The sequence below is a fragment of the Triplophysa dalaica genome, chromosome 9 (genome assembly GCF_015846415.1).
Source record: "Triplophysa dalaica isolate WHDGS20190420 chromosome 9, ASM1584641v1, whole genome shotgun sequence".
In the NCBI taxonomy this organism is placed as follows: domain Eukaryota; kingdom Metazoa; phylum Chordata; class Actinopteri; order Cypriniformes; family Nemacheilidae; genus Triplophysa; species Triplophysa dalaica.
This window is the reverse complement of record NC_079550.1, coordinates 3,055,377-3,074,179: the sequence shown is the minus strand read 5'-3', so window position 1 is coordinate 3,074,179 and position 18,803 is coordinate 3,055,377. Positions and strand designations below refer to the sequence as shown.

Sequence of the window (18,803 nt, the reverse complement as noted above, 5' to 3'; positions counted from 1 at the left end):
CCGTATGCACTGCTATAAGTCATCATACGCAATTTAAATAAATTAAGGTCTCTCATGGCTTAAACCATAAAATGGTATTGACGCATATGGACAATTCTAATCCGAATATGAATCAGCATTACGCTTGTTTAAACAGTTCCATCCAAGCAGCGTCTCGGGTTGATTAATCATTGATGTGCATCCGATTTACCCTCCATATCGACTTGTCTCTCTCCAGGTATATAATCCATTCCTCAGATGAAACATTTTGACACTGGGTTCCCACAGGGGTGTTAAACTTGCAGGACAAGCGTTTGTTTATCTTTCCTGCCTGCAGTTTGCATTCAGTGCGCGCTGATCTTAACGCACCTGTTACATATACTTAGTGATTATTCTGCAATTTCCGATGCGTTTCGTAGCTCTCCGTAACCTGTGACCTCTGACGTAATCGTGACGTAACCAATTTGCCACACAGGACTTTATGTTCTTATAACCTTAAACCTTAGTCTCTTAAACTCCCTTTTGAATGAACTTAAATTATTGTTCAAGCTTCACAGACACTGTGACACATTTTTCTTAAAGTGAATCAAGTGAACAGAAGCTTTTATATTATTAAAAGGTACACACGTCAGGAGAAATAATTTTATTGTATCTTGCAAATGCTTGACACATTCAGAATTGTTTCATTCATACAATGGAAGTCCACTTTTCAGCAGTTTCTTTGAGATACTCCGATAACTTCTTTTCTGTTCTGTGTCATTTCAATTTAGATAAGAATAGAATGTATTGGCAGAGATCCATCTGGTCTGCTTGTGAACACACTGTTCTATTTCCTTTCATTCCGGACTGCCAGAGCGGTATCTTAGCATACCTTGTGTCGGTACACGATCCGGGATAGATATGGCGTTTAATTTGAGCCAAAAGTGGTCACGTGCGATGCAAACGAGCATAATGATATACACGCGTCAAAAAGCTGCTCTGCGAGGGCATATTTATACACCGCGAGCGCGCAGAAAAGTATCCCCGAGCGGAAAAGAATACTATGGGCTGAGATGAGTTCTCTCGCGAATCTTTCTGCGCACTCACAGTCTCTCTGCGCTCTCGCAACTGCTGCTCATCACTCACTCAATCTTCTGGCAGACCGATATCGATACCAATACCAATACTTTTAGAAGCAACTTCTAAATTTAAATTTACTTGAATTTACATTTACTTTCGAGTGTATGAAATGTCATGATTTATCAGATGAATGCATCCTTAATTTGCTAAATCTGAATACATTTTCATGACCACTAAAATATTTTGTGATTTGTGCTCTTAATGTGCCTATAGGCTAATTAATCATGTAGATGTTAATTCAATTCAATTCAAATTTATTTATATAGCGCTTTTCACAATGTGTATTGTTTCAAAGCAGCTTTACAGGGGCAAACGGGAAAAACAGATAAGTTAGAACACAGCACAGTGCATGGTGTTTATACAACGAGTAAGATGATTCTAATAAATAATATCTAATTTCTAAATAAATAAATAAATGAATGAATGCAGTCTCCCGGTGAGCAGGCCAACACTGCCCTGCTGTGGCGAGGAACCCAAACTCCAATGATTGATTAATGGAGAAAAAAACCTCGGGAGAAACCAGGCTCAACCGGGAGGGCCAGATCCCCCCTGACGTGTCATAGCTGCACTCAAACTGCTGACATGTGATTTAAATTTAGCATTTAATAACAAATATTGTAACTTCAGCATTAATTAGACAAATAGTCCGTCTTTGCTCTTGGTTGGGGATGTAGTGGTCTGAGCTGGGATGGTCTGATGGTCATATTTCTCTTGGCTGGTGGTGGAATTGCCTTAGATGGAGCTGGGATGGTCAGTCAGTCTGCAGCTGTATCTGGCGTAATCTCAAATTGGGGATGGGCATCTGTCAGTCGTCTGGACACGGTGGAACTTCTCCCTACCTCGGGATGGGCATCCCGAGGCAGAGGCGGAAAGAGAATAAAGAGAATAATTAGCGTAGCTGCTGTTCATTAACTATGCATTATGTGAAGGCTTGGCTGAAAAGATGTGTCTTTAATCTAGATTTAAATTGGGAGAGTGTGTCTGAACCTCGAATAGTATCAGGAAGGCTATTCCAGAGTTTAGGTGCTACGTATGAGAAAGCTCGTCCCCCTTTGGTGGATTTTGTTATTCTAGGTGTTATCAAAAGTCCTAAATTTTGAGATCTTAGAGAGCGTGATGGTTTTTTTTTATTTTCTATGAGGTTACGGAAGTGCTCGGCTTTTGCCGCTTTTAGTGCCTTTTTGTAACAGCTTGCACTCTCTTTCCATGCAATTTTAAAGACCTCTAATTGGGTTTGTTTCCATTTGCGCTCCAGTTTACGCGTTTCTCTTTTTAAGGCGCGAGTGCTGTTATTATACCATGGTGCTATGATCTTTTCATTTATCCTTTTTGACTTCATAGGTGCGACCGCTTCTAATGTATTAGAGAAAATAGTGCCCATGTTGCTGGTCATGTCATCGAGCGATTCTATATTTGTTGGAAAGGTTATTAGAGGAGTCAGATCTGGCAAGTTCTTTACGAAACTATCTTTAGTAGATGAGGTGATTGTTCTACCTTGTCGATAACGAGATATACAACTGATTTCTGCAGTGCGCAGTGTACATGTTATAAGATGGTGATCGGAAACATCGTCGCTTTGAGGTATAACATTGATATTGGTTAGATCGGCTCCGTGAGATATAATCAAGTCTAGGGTATGATTAAGGCGATGAGTAGGACTATTGATGTATTGTGTTACATCACAAGAGTCTAGTAGTTCTTTAAACGCCACAGCTAATGGATCGTTAGCAATATCTACATGGATATTAAAATCTCCAACAATCAGTACTTTATCGACGTTAACCAATAGATCCGATTAGAAGTCTGCGAACTCTATCAGAAAATTAGTGTAAGGCCTGGGGTCTATACACAGTAACCAATGTAAGAGAGACCAATGGTTTTTTACTTTTATTTGGAACAGTTATGTTCAACGCAAGCACTTCAAATGATTTAAATGTATGCATTGTTCTCCGAGTAACGGTAAGAAAGTCTCTAAAGATTGTTGCGACACCACCACCTCGACCAACCGGACGTGGCTCATGAATATAACCGTAACTTGGTGGAGTAGACTCATTTAGACCGAAGTAATCATTTGGCTTAAGCCAGGTTTCAGTAAGGCAAAGTATATCAAAACTGTTGTCTGTGATCATTTCATTTACAATAACTGCCTTTGGATTTAGTGATCTAATATTAAGTAGCCCAAACTTTAGGCGTTGGTTTTGCTCATTAAATACATTGTCTTTTGGTTTAATCATGATAAGATTTTTTCTCATACTTTTAAATAAATTATTATTTGGTTGTACTATTCGGGGGACAGACACAGTCTCTATGCATTTGAAAGCAGTTACATTCTTAACTGTAACATTCTTAACAGTTGGGTGAGAAGAACACAGACTATGGTTAAAATTTGTACTTACTAGTCAAATGGTGCGTAGCGTCTTTGAGATGTTGTCAGACAGAATTTCCGCTCCAATGCTGCTGGGGTGCAGCCCGTCGGGGCGGAAGAGCCTTGGTCGCTCCCAGAACAGATCAAAATTATTTACAAAGAGCAGCTTCTGTTCAATACACCATGACTTTAACCAATTATTAAGCGTAAATAGTCTACTGAACTTTTTGTTCCCTCGTCGGTAAGTAGGAAGCGGCCCTGATACGATGATCCTCGCCGTGGGCGATGCGTTGCGAACAGTATCGACCAGACTCCTGAAATCCCTCTTCAGGATCTCCGACTGCCGCATTCTCACATCATTCACCCCCGCGTGCAGAACTACGGCTCCCACACTTGCATCCTCCTTCAGAATCGCAGAGACATCGAGAACATGGGTGCCAGGAAAACAGTGAGTGCGCACCTTACCTTCATTGAAGGAGGCGCGTACGTTCCCGACGATTGAGTCTCCGATGACCACAGCGTTGGATTTCGTCTCGCAGAGGGCAGCATAGCGTTTTCCTGTTGAAATCTCGAAGACCGGTGGCGGCGGTGGGGGAGAGGTCATCGCTCCGGTCCTGGATTTCGCCTCTCGCCGTGTGTGTGCAGGTGCAGGAGTGAAGTTCATTTCGGCTCGTCGTGATCTTAAAGCCTGGGCTCTGTGCATAGAAACACACGGAGTAGAAGTGATAGGAGTATTACAATCACGTCGAACACTTACTGCAGCTTTGCGAGCGTCAGCCAGGGATGTTTCCAGCGCCATTTTTCGTTCTCGCAGACGTGTTTGCCTCTCGAGTAGATCGTGGATCTGCTTCTCCACTGCTTCCAGTTCTGACTGAAGTGCGAAGAAAGATTCATCATCTGCACTCAAAGGTAACGTTAAACACATATCTGAATCATTAGCCATTAGTGTTATCATAATGAGAACAGTGAGTTAAGCAGTAGAGGCAATATTCAGAAACTAAAGGCTGGGAATGCTAACAGCCTGAGTGCTAATAGCGAATGGTCGTACAAAACAAATTTATCTGTGCGTTATATAACGATATTTGGTATGTGATGCACTTAAGGATAGGTTTAACCCTCTGTGAGTTATCAATTTAGAACATAAATATTAAGAAATAACAGGAATAAACGATATATTTAGAAAAAGTTTGACGGAGCTCTGTCTCAAACCACGCTCTCTCAGCAAACAGGAAGTTGCATCTCACTACTCACTAGATGTTAAAACACAGGGCATAATTTAAATAATTTAATAATAATAATTTAAATTATTAATTTAAACAGGTATGTATTCCTGTAATAGAATTTGCAAGGATGGACGTTACACCAAATTATTACTGTAAAATAGTTACAATAACGGATAAACAGAACAGAAAACCGATATAAAACAAAAAAAAATTCTCCCTATCCTAGTATTACTTGTCTAGCTTTAAAAAAACAAACTGCACAAAATTATTACTGAAGAACAAAGCTTTTAAAACTGCTTTCCCGTTTGGTTCAGTGTTATGTTAAGACACAATAATATTACAAATTAACATGTTTCCCTTTCATTACACTTTTTTTAAGTGAATTTATAAACAAAGTGCACACAATTGTTTGAGAAACAAAATAAATAAAGTGTTTGAATAATAAAGTACTTTCAATCTTTGGCTTTTTACCCCCAAAGGCCCACTGTCATACATTGCAGTTCGCCGTGTTTTTATTCACAGAGGTGAAAAATCTCCACACGATGGCTGAAGCAGCGTCTGCGTGCCTGCGCTTGGCGCTGCTGAGTCACGTGATAGCGGATAGGTGTATGGAAAATAAATAGTTCTTCTTTAATATACAAATATTAGCTACATTAGTAAATAAATAAAATCTGTAGTAAAAACACATTAGTATCGATGTTTTCCGCCCACCCCTAATGAGCAGCAGTTGCGAGAGCGCAGAAAGATCTCAGCCCATATTCGAGTGGCTCATTTATGCGCGCTGAGCCGAAAACATCCCTCGCGAGTATTCATTTTCTGCTCGTGGATACTTTTCTGCGCGCTCGCGGTGTATAAATATGCCCTCGCAGAGCAGCTTTCTCACGCGTGTATATCATTATGTGCGTTTGCATCGCACGTGCACGCGCAATGATGGGTCAAATTAAACGCCATAGCAAGAGTACCACCGGATGCGTGGACGCACGGCACGCATTTTGAGTGCGCACACACTCACTGAGCGAGAGGAGACAATTCATAAGAGAGTAGCGTATAATTGAAAACACCCGTCCAGTTTTGTGCATGAGCAAAGGAAATCGGCATGCGAGCGTAGAGATTCGCGCGCTCGTATTACAAGAATGCGCTCTTGCCTTGCAATAATGCGCTCGCGACATTTGTCATTAAAATAACGCCATAGATATGAGGTGCGGAAGTTGAGAAAAGTAAAGCGAATGCCGAGAGAGGGAGTCAACGCGCGCGAGAGGGAGTGCGTGTGCGCGAGAGGGTTTGAGTGTGGGCAAGATAGATTGAATGCACACGATAAAATTTAAGTTTTATTATAGAGCTTGCACATATTGAAACATTCTAACTTCTACGGTATTGGTCAAGGTATCCTGCAATTCTAAATATGTTTAAGACACGTTTTATGATTATTTTTCTATTCTTTTTACAATGCACTAGTTGTCAGTGAAATTATGTTCAAAATATTTTACAGAACTAAACAATTGTGTGTCAATATATGATGAAAGTATGCTCTCCAGAAATTTTAACTGCATGGAGCATTGTCATATGTTAATGGAGGAACATTTACAGAACCTCTTCTGGCTGATCCGCAAAAGTTGCGGGAAAATTCAAATGCAGACCGGCAAACAGTAGAGGAAGAAGTATAATTAAAAAGTCTCTGTACTACGCTTGTTGCTGTTTGATTTTGAGAATTAACGTTAGCTTGAGCATTCAGAGCATTATCAATGTTTTCAAGTAGGCCTACCGTGGAACTTGAAAGAATGTTATTAATGAGTCTTCTGGCTGCTTCAGACATTACGTCCCAAGTACCGAATAATCAAATGTAAATAAAACCTCAAAAACTAAAAAATTAGATTTACCTCGCAAATTTTCCTATAATTTGGTCATACAATCACTCAGTTTGAATCTCCCTCTCAAGCGCATTTGCTCCTCGCGCACACTGGCTCCCTCTTGCGCACGTTTATGGTTGGCTCCCTCTCGCGCGTATTCACTGATGTGAATTCACTGAATTTTAATTTTGTAATTCTGTAGTGTGCGTATTCAATCATATCGCCACTACCGATAAGACGAGATTTGTTTTCACAGATGGACAGGATGTGGTTGCACGACAGCCCTCACACACTAAAGTTATGGGTATGGCCGATAGAGGCAACCCAGGCCTACTGGGACGTTCACAAGGAGTGAAACGTACGTAACTGAATGCACGGGCACCTTCTACACGTCGGGCATATGCAGATAAATGGAAGGATTTTTATATTACAGTTAATTACCAAATAAACACATTACAGATAACAGCTGTAAAATTCAGCTGTAAAATACAGCCTTTTTTACTATACTGCACTGACTGCTTAATTCTTAACTCAAAGGTGTTGCCCCTTTAAGGGCAACCAGGTGTGTGTGATCTCTGAGTTTTTGTTCTTTTGCTTGTGCTGTGTTAATTATCTTACTGACTGGATTTTCATGGTTTAAAACTTAAAATGGAATCCCCAACAATGAGTGAGTAAACATTTCAAATATTTAGAAGTTTTTTTTAAATATACTGCAAACGTAGGTAAAGTTAATAATTTCTTATTATGTGCTCCGTATCTTTTGGTTCCAAAAAGCTACCTGTTAGCTAGCTTTTAGCATCTCACAACTTTCAGTATCCCATAGTGTTGAACTTTTTTGTTATTAGCAGCTGACCCCACTGCTTGTTTCTTTATTTTTCCTGTTTATTTTTTATCGTGTAGTCACATTACCCACAATGTAAGGTGCAAACTGTGCGATTTGCCTTTCCGCCAACTAGGCCTTGTTTATACACAGTTGAAAAACACCAACACAGAGCGAATTTTGCCTGTGGCAGGCAGCAGTGCCCTTGTATGTTTAAGAAATTCTCCTCATTAAGGTCACATGCACAGAAACCACAGGCAGTCACAAACACAGGACACACATAGGCATTCACAGGCTGTTTCCACTGTCAGCTTCCAGTGTGTGAATTTGTGGCCAGTCATTTTTCAGAGCTGTGCATACACCTGCGGATTCATTTTAGAGATGGTAGAAAAGTTGGTTGCCCCGTTGAAGATTGCTTGAAATATTTCAGAGTGAGAACTTCTTTCATCACTCATTTATCCCGAAAGCATAAGCAGTCATGTCCAAAGCAGCAGTTTTATCTCCTCAAACAGTGTGATACAGCAGCAACAGACAGACAAGTTAAAACTTCAGATCAGTCGCTTAATGTTGAGCACCAAGAGTCAGCCAGTGCCACACTAGAGCTCATTCAAATGTAAGTGATAAATGAGATATTATATGCACAGTAATGATTTTAATTATATTCTATCATGTCTGTATTTGTTGTTGTTAGTGTTTTTTCATGATTCTGTGTTTGATTTGTTACTAACTGATAAAAATCATTTGATTTTCAGATTCTTTGTGAGGATTAATCCTGAGGGGACAAAATGTTCTGCAAAAGCTGGAACTAGCCGCAAAACTGGCTCATCTGTTACAAGAAAGGTTCAAATCACGAATCCACATGTTCATACATTTTTGCAGCGGCTCACCGAATTTGAGTGGAAAACATGTATTTAAGTAAGTGCAAGCAATATTTATTAATACAATTATTGTAACGCAAAATGAGGTAATTCAATTTGTGCTGAGTTACTACCAGTTTGGAACAACATGCTAAACCAAATCTACAAATCATTGTATTGTTTTTGTTTTGATTATATATGTTTTTTTAATAGTTTTTATTTCATTTAAAGATTTGCCTATTTTCTATGTATTTGTGTGTGTTTGTGTAAAATTGTAAGTGAATATTTTAGGTTTTTGGTTACATGTATTGTTGTGACTACTAATTAATTTGCAAAGTTGTGTTGAAAAAATGTTTAATGAATTGATACGTGACAAAATTTCTGCTGTTTATTTATATATTTGTTTTTTGTAAAAGAAAATAGAATGTATTTAGTTAACATTTTGACTGATCTTTGCCATACATTTCTATATACACACCCATATCTACAATACAGTGTTATTATTTTCTATATTTTCCTTTTATTTTATTTATACTTATTTATACTTAGCTATACACAAGCAGTGGATTTTTTTATTTCAGAAAAATATTCAGTTTTGTTGAATTATGTGATTTGTTTAATTGTCGTATGTAATTATGGATTTTCTTGTGTTTTGTATGCATGTTTTGCATAAGTAATAAATTACGTTTGTTGAAACCTCTTGAATTTCTTTGTCTTTTTAGAAGATAATACCATTAAATAAAATTGCATCATTTTTGATGGAGCAGAATGACTACAATATTAAATACACAGAATGCATATGTAGTATTCTACTGTGATTGTGATGCATTACAGTAAATAACTATCACTACTCTTGCCAGTTATTTGCTGTTAATCTTGATTTACAGTAAAATGCTGGCAACACTGTTGCCAGTTAGTCACCGTAAAGTCTCAGTTACAGTAAAATGCTGGCAACACTGTTGCCAGTTAGTCACCGTAAAGTCTCAGTTACAGTAAAATGCAGGCAACACTGTTGCCAGCTACTTACTGTGGAATATACATTACAGTAAGTAGCTGGCAACAGTGTTGCCAGTATTTGACTGTAGAAATGCCTGGAAAGGTCTAACAGTGTATTTTACTCGGTACATGTTCATTACTGTTGCATTACAACAAACTTTTGGCCTGCGAGACATTAACAACTAAAAAATCTGGCACGTAAGTTCTAGGATCCTGTTCATCAATAGACGCGTGTGATGTCATTCATCTCCCTCTGGTTGACATGATTTTGGAAAAACGCGGGAGCTAAGCTCAACCAAAAAGGAAAATATAGTGGTGGTATTAGACAATGCATCCGAATGACGTTTTTCCCAATGTTTAGTAAGGTGCGTTTCACGTTGCACAATGAAAGAATTCACTCTAACAGGCTAAACCTAGCATTTCTCCCAAAGGTGTTGTCACCACAATAAATTAATGAAGCCATTGTTTTATCCTCTTTTACAGATGAATGCGATTCAGTCCTGTGTCCAGTCAGAGCTCTTCGGCAGTATGTGGAAGTCATAGGAGCCTGGCGGGTCACTGATCAGCTGTTTGTTTGCTACGGTGAAGACAAAAAATTTGTAGCTTTATCTATTAACAGACAATCTCATTGGGTGTCAGAGGCAATTACTCATGCTTATTCTATCACAGGCCGTGATTTCCCGACCTCTGCAAAATGTCATTCAGTACGCGCAGTGGCTACTTCTTGGACAGCTTTGCGTGATGTGCCGCTATTCGACATCTGTGCTGCAGCAACATGGAAGAACCCGTCTAATTTCACCAGATTCTACAGGGTAAATGCGGCTACGATGCCGCCAGTATGTTCTGTGATGACTGCAAATCATTCTCAAATGAAATAAATATCAATTTAGCATCAACAGTGTCTGTTTTATGTGATGCTTGGGGGGGAAATTATAACCCTTGTGACAGCTTTGAGGTACGGCCTCCACTAGGTATGCTTGGATACCGCTCTGGCGGGCCGGAATGAAAGGAAGTAGCACTAGAGGTTACGTAGGTAACCATGGTTCTATGACTAAGTGGAGGATCCCCAGACATCTGGTCACTCGTGTGGACGAGAACGGACTTGACATAAAGACAGACTTTTATAGGCTGGCCACCTGTGCGTCGTGGTCACGGGGGTGACGACTTTGATATTTATACAAAGATACGAGCACCAAGGAAAGACTCGGCTAGATATGCTTGGATACTGCTCTGGCGGTCCTCCACTTAGACGTAGAACCATGGTCACCTACGTAACCTCCAGGTCTGATGTCACAGACAGAACACAGAGCAGAGGATCTGGGATTAAAGCTAACAGCTGTGTGTCAATGTGTTTGTGTGTGTGTATGTGTGCTGAACACATCTAGAACACTGGTGTGGTCATTTGTTTTATGAGCAGACTGTAAGATTGAAGGAGTGAATCTGAAAGACACTTGAAGACATGCTTCTTAACCTCAGAAACAGCAGAATATATGCTGTGACAGATATGGAGAAAGTCTGATGGATGGTTGTGAATTATGGTATGCATAAAGACGAGGTGTCGCTCTGATCCCCGCAGTTGTAGTTTAATTAGCTCATGTGTGCATTCAGTCATTAGCCACATGAGATGAGAACGAACTCATGCATAATTCATGACATTCTAATGAAAGCTCACATCCCATCGAGGCAGCACAGCTCCTCCTCTGACTGTTGCCATTCCAGTGGAAGACGTACAGTATATATGCGATAACAGTCCCCTGACATTCCGTCACGCTGTGAGTGGATTCCTTGGGCCGTATGTTGATTGTTGACATGATCGATGAAGAAACAGAGGCCGTGAGTCCTGCATCTGACACGACACCGTCAGAGAGCATCAGTCAGGACGTGTACAAACTCATACTCTTGAGTTCGTTGAGCGAATTAAACATTGCTCTTTCTATTAACCTAATCTTTCTTCCATTTCATCACGAACACTCTATGAAAATTTATTCTTTTTTGACTCAAAAACTTTAGTTCAAAACCTGCCTTACATTTTTTTTTAAATAAAAAATATTAAAATTATTAAATTATATTAATTACGTCATATTATAAGTTATGCAAAACACATTTTTTTAAGGTTTTCTAAGTCATTTTGGTTTAATTTAAAAGTAAAAATGACTTGGAAATCCAATTTGATTTAACTTAAAAAATGAAGGCTTGTAAAACTACAGTTTTTAAGTAGATTTTTTTTACATTGTAAGAAAGTGCTGTCACCCTATTGTCACATTTGTGTAAAAGTTTTTTTTTTTTAATTTTAAATTTGTTTAATTTCTCAGTTATCGATGAGACTGAATGAAGAGCAAATTGAAACTTTTGCTTAAGTGTCATCTATATCTCATATATTTCTCCTGAGAAAGGGAGTCAGAAATGTCACAAATTTCTCTGTCATTCGAGTTTCAGAAGAGATGCCAACAGTGTGACAAACTGAGCTCAGATTTGTCAAATTTGCAATCAAAAGTCTATGTTTTTGAAGATCTCCCTGTGTAAATTTCTGTGTAAATTAACACAAATCCTAATTAAATCAAAGCTCCTTATATGAAAGAGAAACATCCGAGCAATAACGTTCTCCTCTGGGGATTTCTAGTTTTCACCTCATGTGAGCAAACATCAGACAAAATGTGTAGATGGTACCTAGATATCCTGCACTACTGGAACCTTTAGTGTTGTCATGGAAACCCAAGTACCTGGTATAAAGTAGTTTGACAGTCACATAAAATATGATACCCTGTAAAGCTCCACCACAACACATCCGTTATCTACAATCTCCACAACAAGCAGCTTTAGGAAAGCCAAAAAAAACTGTGTTTATGCTATGAAACAGATGGAGCAAGTGAAAATCTGTAGCTGTGTTTAGTGTAGTCTGTACTTCTGTGATATTTTCAGTACTACTGCAGACTTGTATATAGCGCTTTGTGAAAACTCAAAGTAATGACACATCTTTGTATGTTTATTTTTAAATCACGCTACATGAAATCTCTTGTCTTATGAATATTTAACATTTTGGATGAATCGTTAAAACTTGTCCAGATGATACTTCTTTGTGCATTTTTTATTATGAGGTCATGTAACAATTACTTCACTTACTAATTCTCTTAACACTGCATAATGAGTTTATATTTCATATTTGGTTGATTCATGTTTAATATTGTGTACATATGTTAGTATATCTATCAGTTTCTCCTGTAAGGTTTTATTTCTGGTCATTAATTGTGTTAATTTAATAATTCTATATGTAATGACACAGTTTCATGGAGGTCAGAGGGATGGCAGTCCACAGACATGAATACAGAACAGCTGCGTCAGGAGATGAATGTGAGTGTGTGTGTGTGTCCGTGTTTGAGTGTTTACCTTTTACCTTACCTTGAGTGCTTTTCAATACAGTTAATATTTGAAGTGAGTGTGTGAATTGATTTATTATTGCTGCATATTAATATAAATTGAATGGTTGCTGAATCCAGCTCCTGACACTGTCGATTTAATCATGTCTATGAGAGTTTCCCTACAAATTATGATTTTAGGGGGACACCAGCATTTTAATGAAAATGATTGATCTTAAGTTATGTTTATATAACTTGTAGTTTAAACAAGAATTGTTATCTTGTGAGTAAGTACAGTGGTTATATAAGTTATTCAGGTTATGTGTATTTTCACCTGAGTGTAGTGTATAATGTAAATGCTGCACACAGGTCTTTTTCACCATTTGTAAACCAGCCCCTCTAATTTAAGACCAGACACTTAAAAAAAGAATAAGGAAAAAGAAATCATAAGAGATTTTGGATGTCCAACATATATCATATAGAGGAGAAAACTCTGCATCTCCTCCGTACACTATACAGCAGGGAAGAATATCCATAGAATACATAATATGATTGCTAAACTTAATTTTAATGAGTGAAATTAATTGTAAAACTGTACTTGCAAACAGTGTATTTTAAGGAAATGTTCAGCACATAGAAAAGTATGGTCACACTTTATTTTAAGGTCCAATTCTTGGTATTAATAAACCATAGTAAGGTAGTTGTTAGGTTTAGGTATAAGGTAGGATTAGGGAAGTATCGAATATGATCATGTTGAATATGTTCTGTATAAGTACTAATAAACAGCCAATATGCTAAAAATCTACCTCCTCTGGAGGAACTCGAGAGTGCGATTAGTTACCGGGTGACAGGTCAGGCGAGAGGAGTGACCCCACTTGAGAACCTGAGACCGAGCTCTTTTAGGTACAAACAGGCAATTGGCCGGACCTCCTGCTGGGTCTGGTTCTGGGCCTGCCTGACCAACCCCTCGATCTCCCACCATAACGGGGCCACAATCTTGGAGCTAGGAATTATGGGTGTCACTGGTCCCTCTTGGTGGGAAACGGAACTTAAGTTCCTTGAAGGCCCCCTCTGCCTCAGGACTCCATCGGAATCTAACATTTCCTCCCTTGGTAAGGGCAGTCAAAGGAGCCACCACTGAGCTGAAGTTACAGATAAAGGAACCTCTGTGTCTCCTCAACTGATGTGGGAGCGGGCCAATCCTTAACAGTCCCAACCTTCCGAGGATCCATTTGAATGTGAGCCGGCTTGACAATGTACCCCAGGGACTGGACTTGAGTGGTATGAAACTCACATTTTCTCCGGCTTGACATAGAGATGATGCTCTAATAGATGGCTGAGAACTTTACGCACATGGAGAATGTGCTCCTCTGGAGAGCTCGAAAAAATCTGAATGTCGTACAGGTAGACGAACACGAACAGGTTAAGCATCTCTCTTAAAACGTCATTGATAAGGGCCTGAAACACAGCAGGAGCATTAGTAAAGGCATCACTCTGTATTCATAATGCCCTGTAGGCATGTTGAAGGCAGTCTTCCATTCGTCACCCTGTTTGATCCTCACAAGATGGTAAGCGTTGCGTAAATCCAGCTTGCAGAAGCTCGAAAGCTGTGGTCATGAGGGGCAGAGGGTATCGATTCCGAATCGTAATCCTGTTAAATCCCCGGTAATTTGGATTCAATTTATTGTCATTACACATATAACAAGTATGGTGTAACGAAATGGATTAAGAAGAAAAATACAGCATAACACGAGGGAAGTGGAGAGAAAAACAGATACACATAATACACCATAGACAAGACTTGCAACAGGGTAAGATAATGAAGCCCGTCAAGCAGCCATCCGGTCCAGTGCCATTACGGCGCCGCTCACGATGGAAGTGGAGAGAAAAACAGATAGACATAATACACCATAGACAAGACTTGCAACAGGGTAAGATAATGAAGCCCGTCAATCAGCCATCCGGTCCAGTGCCATTACGGCGGCGCTCACAGACCCGCTTGTCAGGCTGGCGGTTCAAAGCTACGGAGGAGTGGGATGGATAACGACCAAAGTCTGTGTGTGTGTGTGTGCTAGTTCTGAGTCTTTAGAGTGGGGGAGGGACGCAAGAGCGTCTCGCTGCAGTGCTCTCACAGGGTTAATTTACCAGCTGCTCTTGTCCAAGGCTGTTGCTAGAACCGGGGAGCAGAAAAGATATGATTGTGATTTGTTGAGTCGGGAAAACGTATTCCAATATGTCACGGCAACCCTCATTGTCAATGTTAGTTCTGATCTCCGATACTGTCAATTTTCCTTCCCAATGCTGTTAAGATCTCCCTGATAACAACCATATTTCGAATAATAGTCTCAGTCTCAATGCTGACCGCTCTTCCCACAGCTTCAATCGATACGTGCAGCCTTATGAGGCTTTGGACAGCTGTTCCCGTTTTATGAATTTTTCGATAACCCAGGGCAAAGCCTAATCAAAACAGCACAAGACCTGTTATCATGGTTCCAATAGATAATTATCTTCATGTCCTCCACAGAAAGAGCCGCCAGACACACGATCAGCCATCTCTCCCACCCATCCATCGTGTAGCCAGCTGCGAACATTCCGTCAGGTCAGACAGGTTCCCCCGAACCCAGTTTTCTCGTCGAGAAAAAGTTGTCAAATGCGCTGAGAGACCAGTTGATCAGATCCATAATTTCCAAGTTTGGAGGGCAGTGCAGAGAGAGTCTCTCAATAGATGACGAGACAAGAGAAAAAGCAGGGAAAATAAGGGCAAGGAAGGGGAGTGAAAAAATGCGACCGCCTCCGCTGAGAGCCAAACGAGAAATATGTAATCAATGCAGGGACGCAATCCTCCGTCCTTCTTTCCCATGAAGAAGAATCCAGCCCCGGCTAGGGTAGTTGAAGGGCGGATGATACCAGTAGCCAGGCCCTCCTCTATGTAAGAGTTCATTGCTTCCCTTTCAGGAGAAGACAGTGAAAAAAATGCGACCATGGGGAGGACAGGTGCCTGGAACAACCTCAATAACACAATCATAAGGATGGTGGGGTGGTAAGGTATTGGCCTTTCTCTTACTGAAGACCATCTTGAGGTGATGATAATGACTCTGGACTTGAGACTGAGCAACGAGACAGGGAAGAGGGACCAACTTAAATACACAGGGGACAAATCAGAACAGGTGAAAACAATGACACTAGGAATACACCACACAAGGAGACAGTGTCATCCAGTGGCTGGAGACGGAAACAAGTCCTAAATCCTGACATAATAAGCAACAAGTTAATAGTGAGAATTGGTCCCTATACTAAAGTGTTACATTTACATTCAGTCACTAAGCAGACGCTTTTATCCAAAGCAATAAGCAATATGTCATACAGGAGCAATAATACAATAGGTGCCAATACAAAGTTACTGGTTTCAACAAAAGCTAGACCAGGACCTGTTGAGAGAAAGAGATGGTTAGTGTTTTTTTTTTTTTTGTCTGTGAAGTATTCACAGAAGAAATGGGTTTTAATTAGTTTTTTGAATGTTGTGAGAGATGCGGTTGACGGATTGGCGCAAAAATGGGGTATGCAGTTTATGCGGTGCATAGGGGCGCCTCAAAAGGTTGTCACTTTTCACTTTTGTCTAGCATTTAAACAAGTTCAATAAATATATATTTTATTTAATCAAGTTATTGTGTCAATCAATTAAACAATCAAATGACAGTCAAATGACCAAATGGATCGAGCAAAGAAACTTTGAACATATCATGAAAATGAAAACAAGTTAATTGACAAGTAAAAACAATGTCCAAGTGGATAAATATCGATTTTAATTTCATCTCTGTAAATCTTTAAGTTATTTAACATTGCCTGAGTGGTAATTCATATCACAATACAATATTTCACCTCTAGGCCTACATCTTTGGCGCTTGCAAAATTAATCTATGTTTGTGAAGGAGCTTTATAATAACATTCATGGTTTGGTAAAGCTGTGAAGTCTCCCACTATCATGCACATAATCTAGTTATCGGGTTCTTCATTAAATGTCGGACGCATTTTCCCCATATGACGACGCGAGCTCTGCAGTTTGAACGTTGAACGTGTTGTTCATATAACGCACATAGATGCGTCTTCTGCAAACAACATGAGCTGACGTACGCAGCGAGGACAGTGAAACAGCACAACGATTGACATGATGACAGAGACATTAGCGCAAAAGACATTTGTTAACAAAAAATAATAATTTCTACGTTCAATGTAAGTGAGCTCGTCTTTGTTTTACTTTAACGATGTTGTGTTTTCATAAAATTTGAACCACAAACTAAAAATGTTTTATAGTAAGGGGAAAATTCTAAGATCTTTAATTTATGTGTGTTATAGTGTCTGCAATCCATTTCTTTATTCAATATAAGTTTAATTTTAAATGCCCCGTAAAGGTCTCCCCCGGGGCATTCAAACAACACTGACTGCGAGTCTACCCCTAGGTCAGGAGCTAGAGTTCCCGGTAGCCGGAAAGGTTGAAAAATAGAAGCTCCGGGACCCGGTGACCCAGCGGCTCGAGGCACTGCGACCCTGGCTAGTTGTTCGGGAAAGCCCGGAAGACCTGGCTCTGGCCAGTGGCCTTCCACTGAATGTATCTCTGGCTCCCGGGGTCGCGGCGAGTCAATGCGGGTAAGTATGAGTTTCGCCAAAAAAAATATTCCCAAGAGTGGATCAGTAACAGCCGTTTGCGATCAAGCTTCATCTCCGGAAGAAGTAAGTATCACGCATCGTTTTTAAATTGCCTTTCTTAAATAATGTGTTAAGCATGTTAGTGGATAAACCTGGGACTTTACATTGGTCAAAAGACCGGTGTTATGTCGTTACGTTAGTGGTAAAATGCATCACGCAAATGTGCAGCTGTGCCCCTGGGTTAACGGGAATGTGGGTTGTGAATGAGAATATACGGGAAAGCGATTTACTGCCCTTATGGGAAGGCAATACAAGACGCCGCTGGTTTGCTGAACTCAGGGATCTTTATGGGGTGTAGGAGTGTAGGGGGTGTGAAAGTATGCCGGTGCAGATCCAGTGATAGTCCTGCAGGCAGGCACTAGTGACTTGAATCTGATACGGGCTTCAACCCGTAGACAGTGTTACAAAACAGATTAATTATAATTAATTAATTATCAAAGTCTATTTGGAGTTTATCCGCATAAGAAAAATGAGGATAGTGTACTGCATTTTATAAAGTTAACTGTAATACCATAGTACATTGTATTAACTATAGTAAAATGTAGCACGATTGTATTCCATTTTTAAATATTTCACTACTATAGGATATTGTGTTTACTCCAGTAAACTGTAGAATACTGTATTTACTATAGTCCAATACTATAATATAGCCCTACTGTATTTTCAATAGCGAACTCTAATACTTTAGTATTACATATTGTATTTACCATCGTAAACTATGGAACGCATGCTTTATTTTCTATTGTTACCTGAATTTATCTAGTATATTTTATTTACTATAGTAAACTCTAGCTCTACTGTTATCTTATATTTTCAAAAATGTAGTACTATTGTGTATTATTTTTATAGCAAATTGTATTTATTTTGTCATGAATTTCGAGTGAGGACCCTAAACACAAAACAAAACAGGCAGGGTAAATAACTAAACTACATGAAACTTTGACAGGACTAAACTAACTAGACATACAAGACTAGGCAGATCAAAACGTAACACTTACAATGACGAGGATCACGGAGTAACTCGAGGTAATCCAAACAGTACAAGGTAGTCCGATTAGTACAAGTAGTCCAAACAATACAAGGTAGACCAAAACAGTCCAAAGTAGCACAAAACGAACCAGCACAAGACAGCAAATACGAGGGAAATATCTAGGGAGACTAACAAAGGAAGATAACAATGGGCAGGTATGAGCAGCTATGCAAGGAACGAGAGGGGCAGGGCCAAAGATAAGACCGGGCAGAACACACTGTTCTGCTCATAGTCCACGATTCTTTAAATACCATTTAGTTTGTGTGTGTGTTTACATGATTTCCCTCATGTGCTCATAGGACTGAATGATTCAAATCAGCAGTGAAGGATGTGAAAAGCTTTCCTTTTACCTGTAAGATGTGAAAAGATAATAATCACAGTCCATTTACAGCCGGTGACCGAGCATTATGCACGCCGTTCTAACACATCTGACTGTTTGCTGCCATATCCAATAAAAACATTTTGTTAGCTTCTCTAAGCGTTTGCGACTACAGTATATGAAAAGGGGAA

The 18,803-nt window shown here is 39.6% G+C and overlaps 1 protein-coding gene across 3 annotated transcripts; it reads right to left on the bottom strand.

Moving 5' to 3' along the window:
• Positions 1 to 1,335: 1,335 nt before the first annotated feature.
• LOC130429143 (uncharacterized) lies at positions 1,336 to 18,409 on the bottom strand. 3 transcript variants are annotated; one of them, XM_056757554.1, is made up of 4 exons: positions 18,262 to 18,409; positions 4,221 to 4,360; positions 3,951 to 4,158; positions 1,336 to 3,866 (listed from the first exon to the last, which is right to left on the bottom strand). In XM_056757554.1, the coding sequence occupies exons 2-4, from the start codon at positions 4,358 to 4,360 to the stop codon at positions 3,498 to 3,500; spliced, it is 717 nt and encodes a 238-aa protein (XP_056613532.1). In that variant the 5' UTR covers positions 18,262 to 18,409; the 3' UTR covers positions 1,336 to 3,497. The 3 variants fall into 3 exon arrangements, with proteins under 3 accessions (XP_056613532.1, XP_056613529.1, XP_056613531.1); XM_056757551.1 differs by having other exon boundaries at positions 1,336 to 4,158; XM_056757553.1 differs by having other exon boundaries at positions 1,336 to 4,334.
• Positions 18,410 to 18,803: the final 394 nt, after the last annotated feature.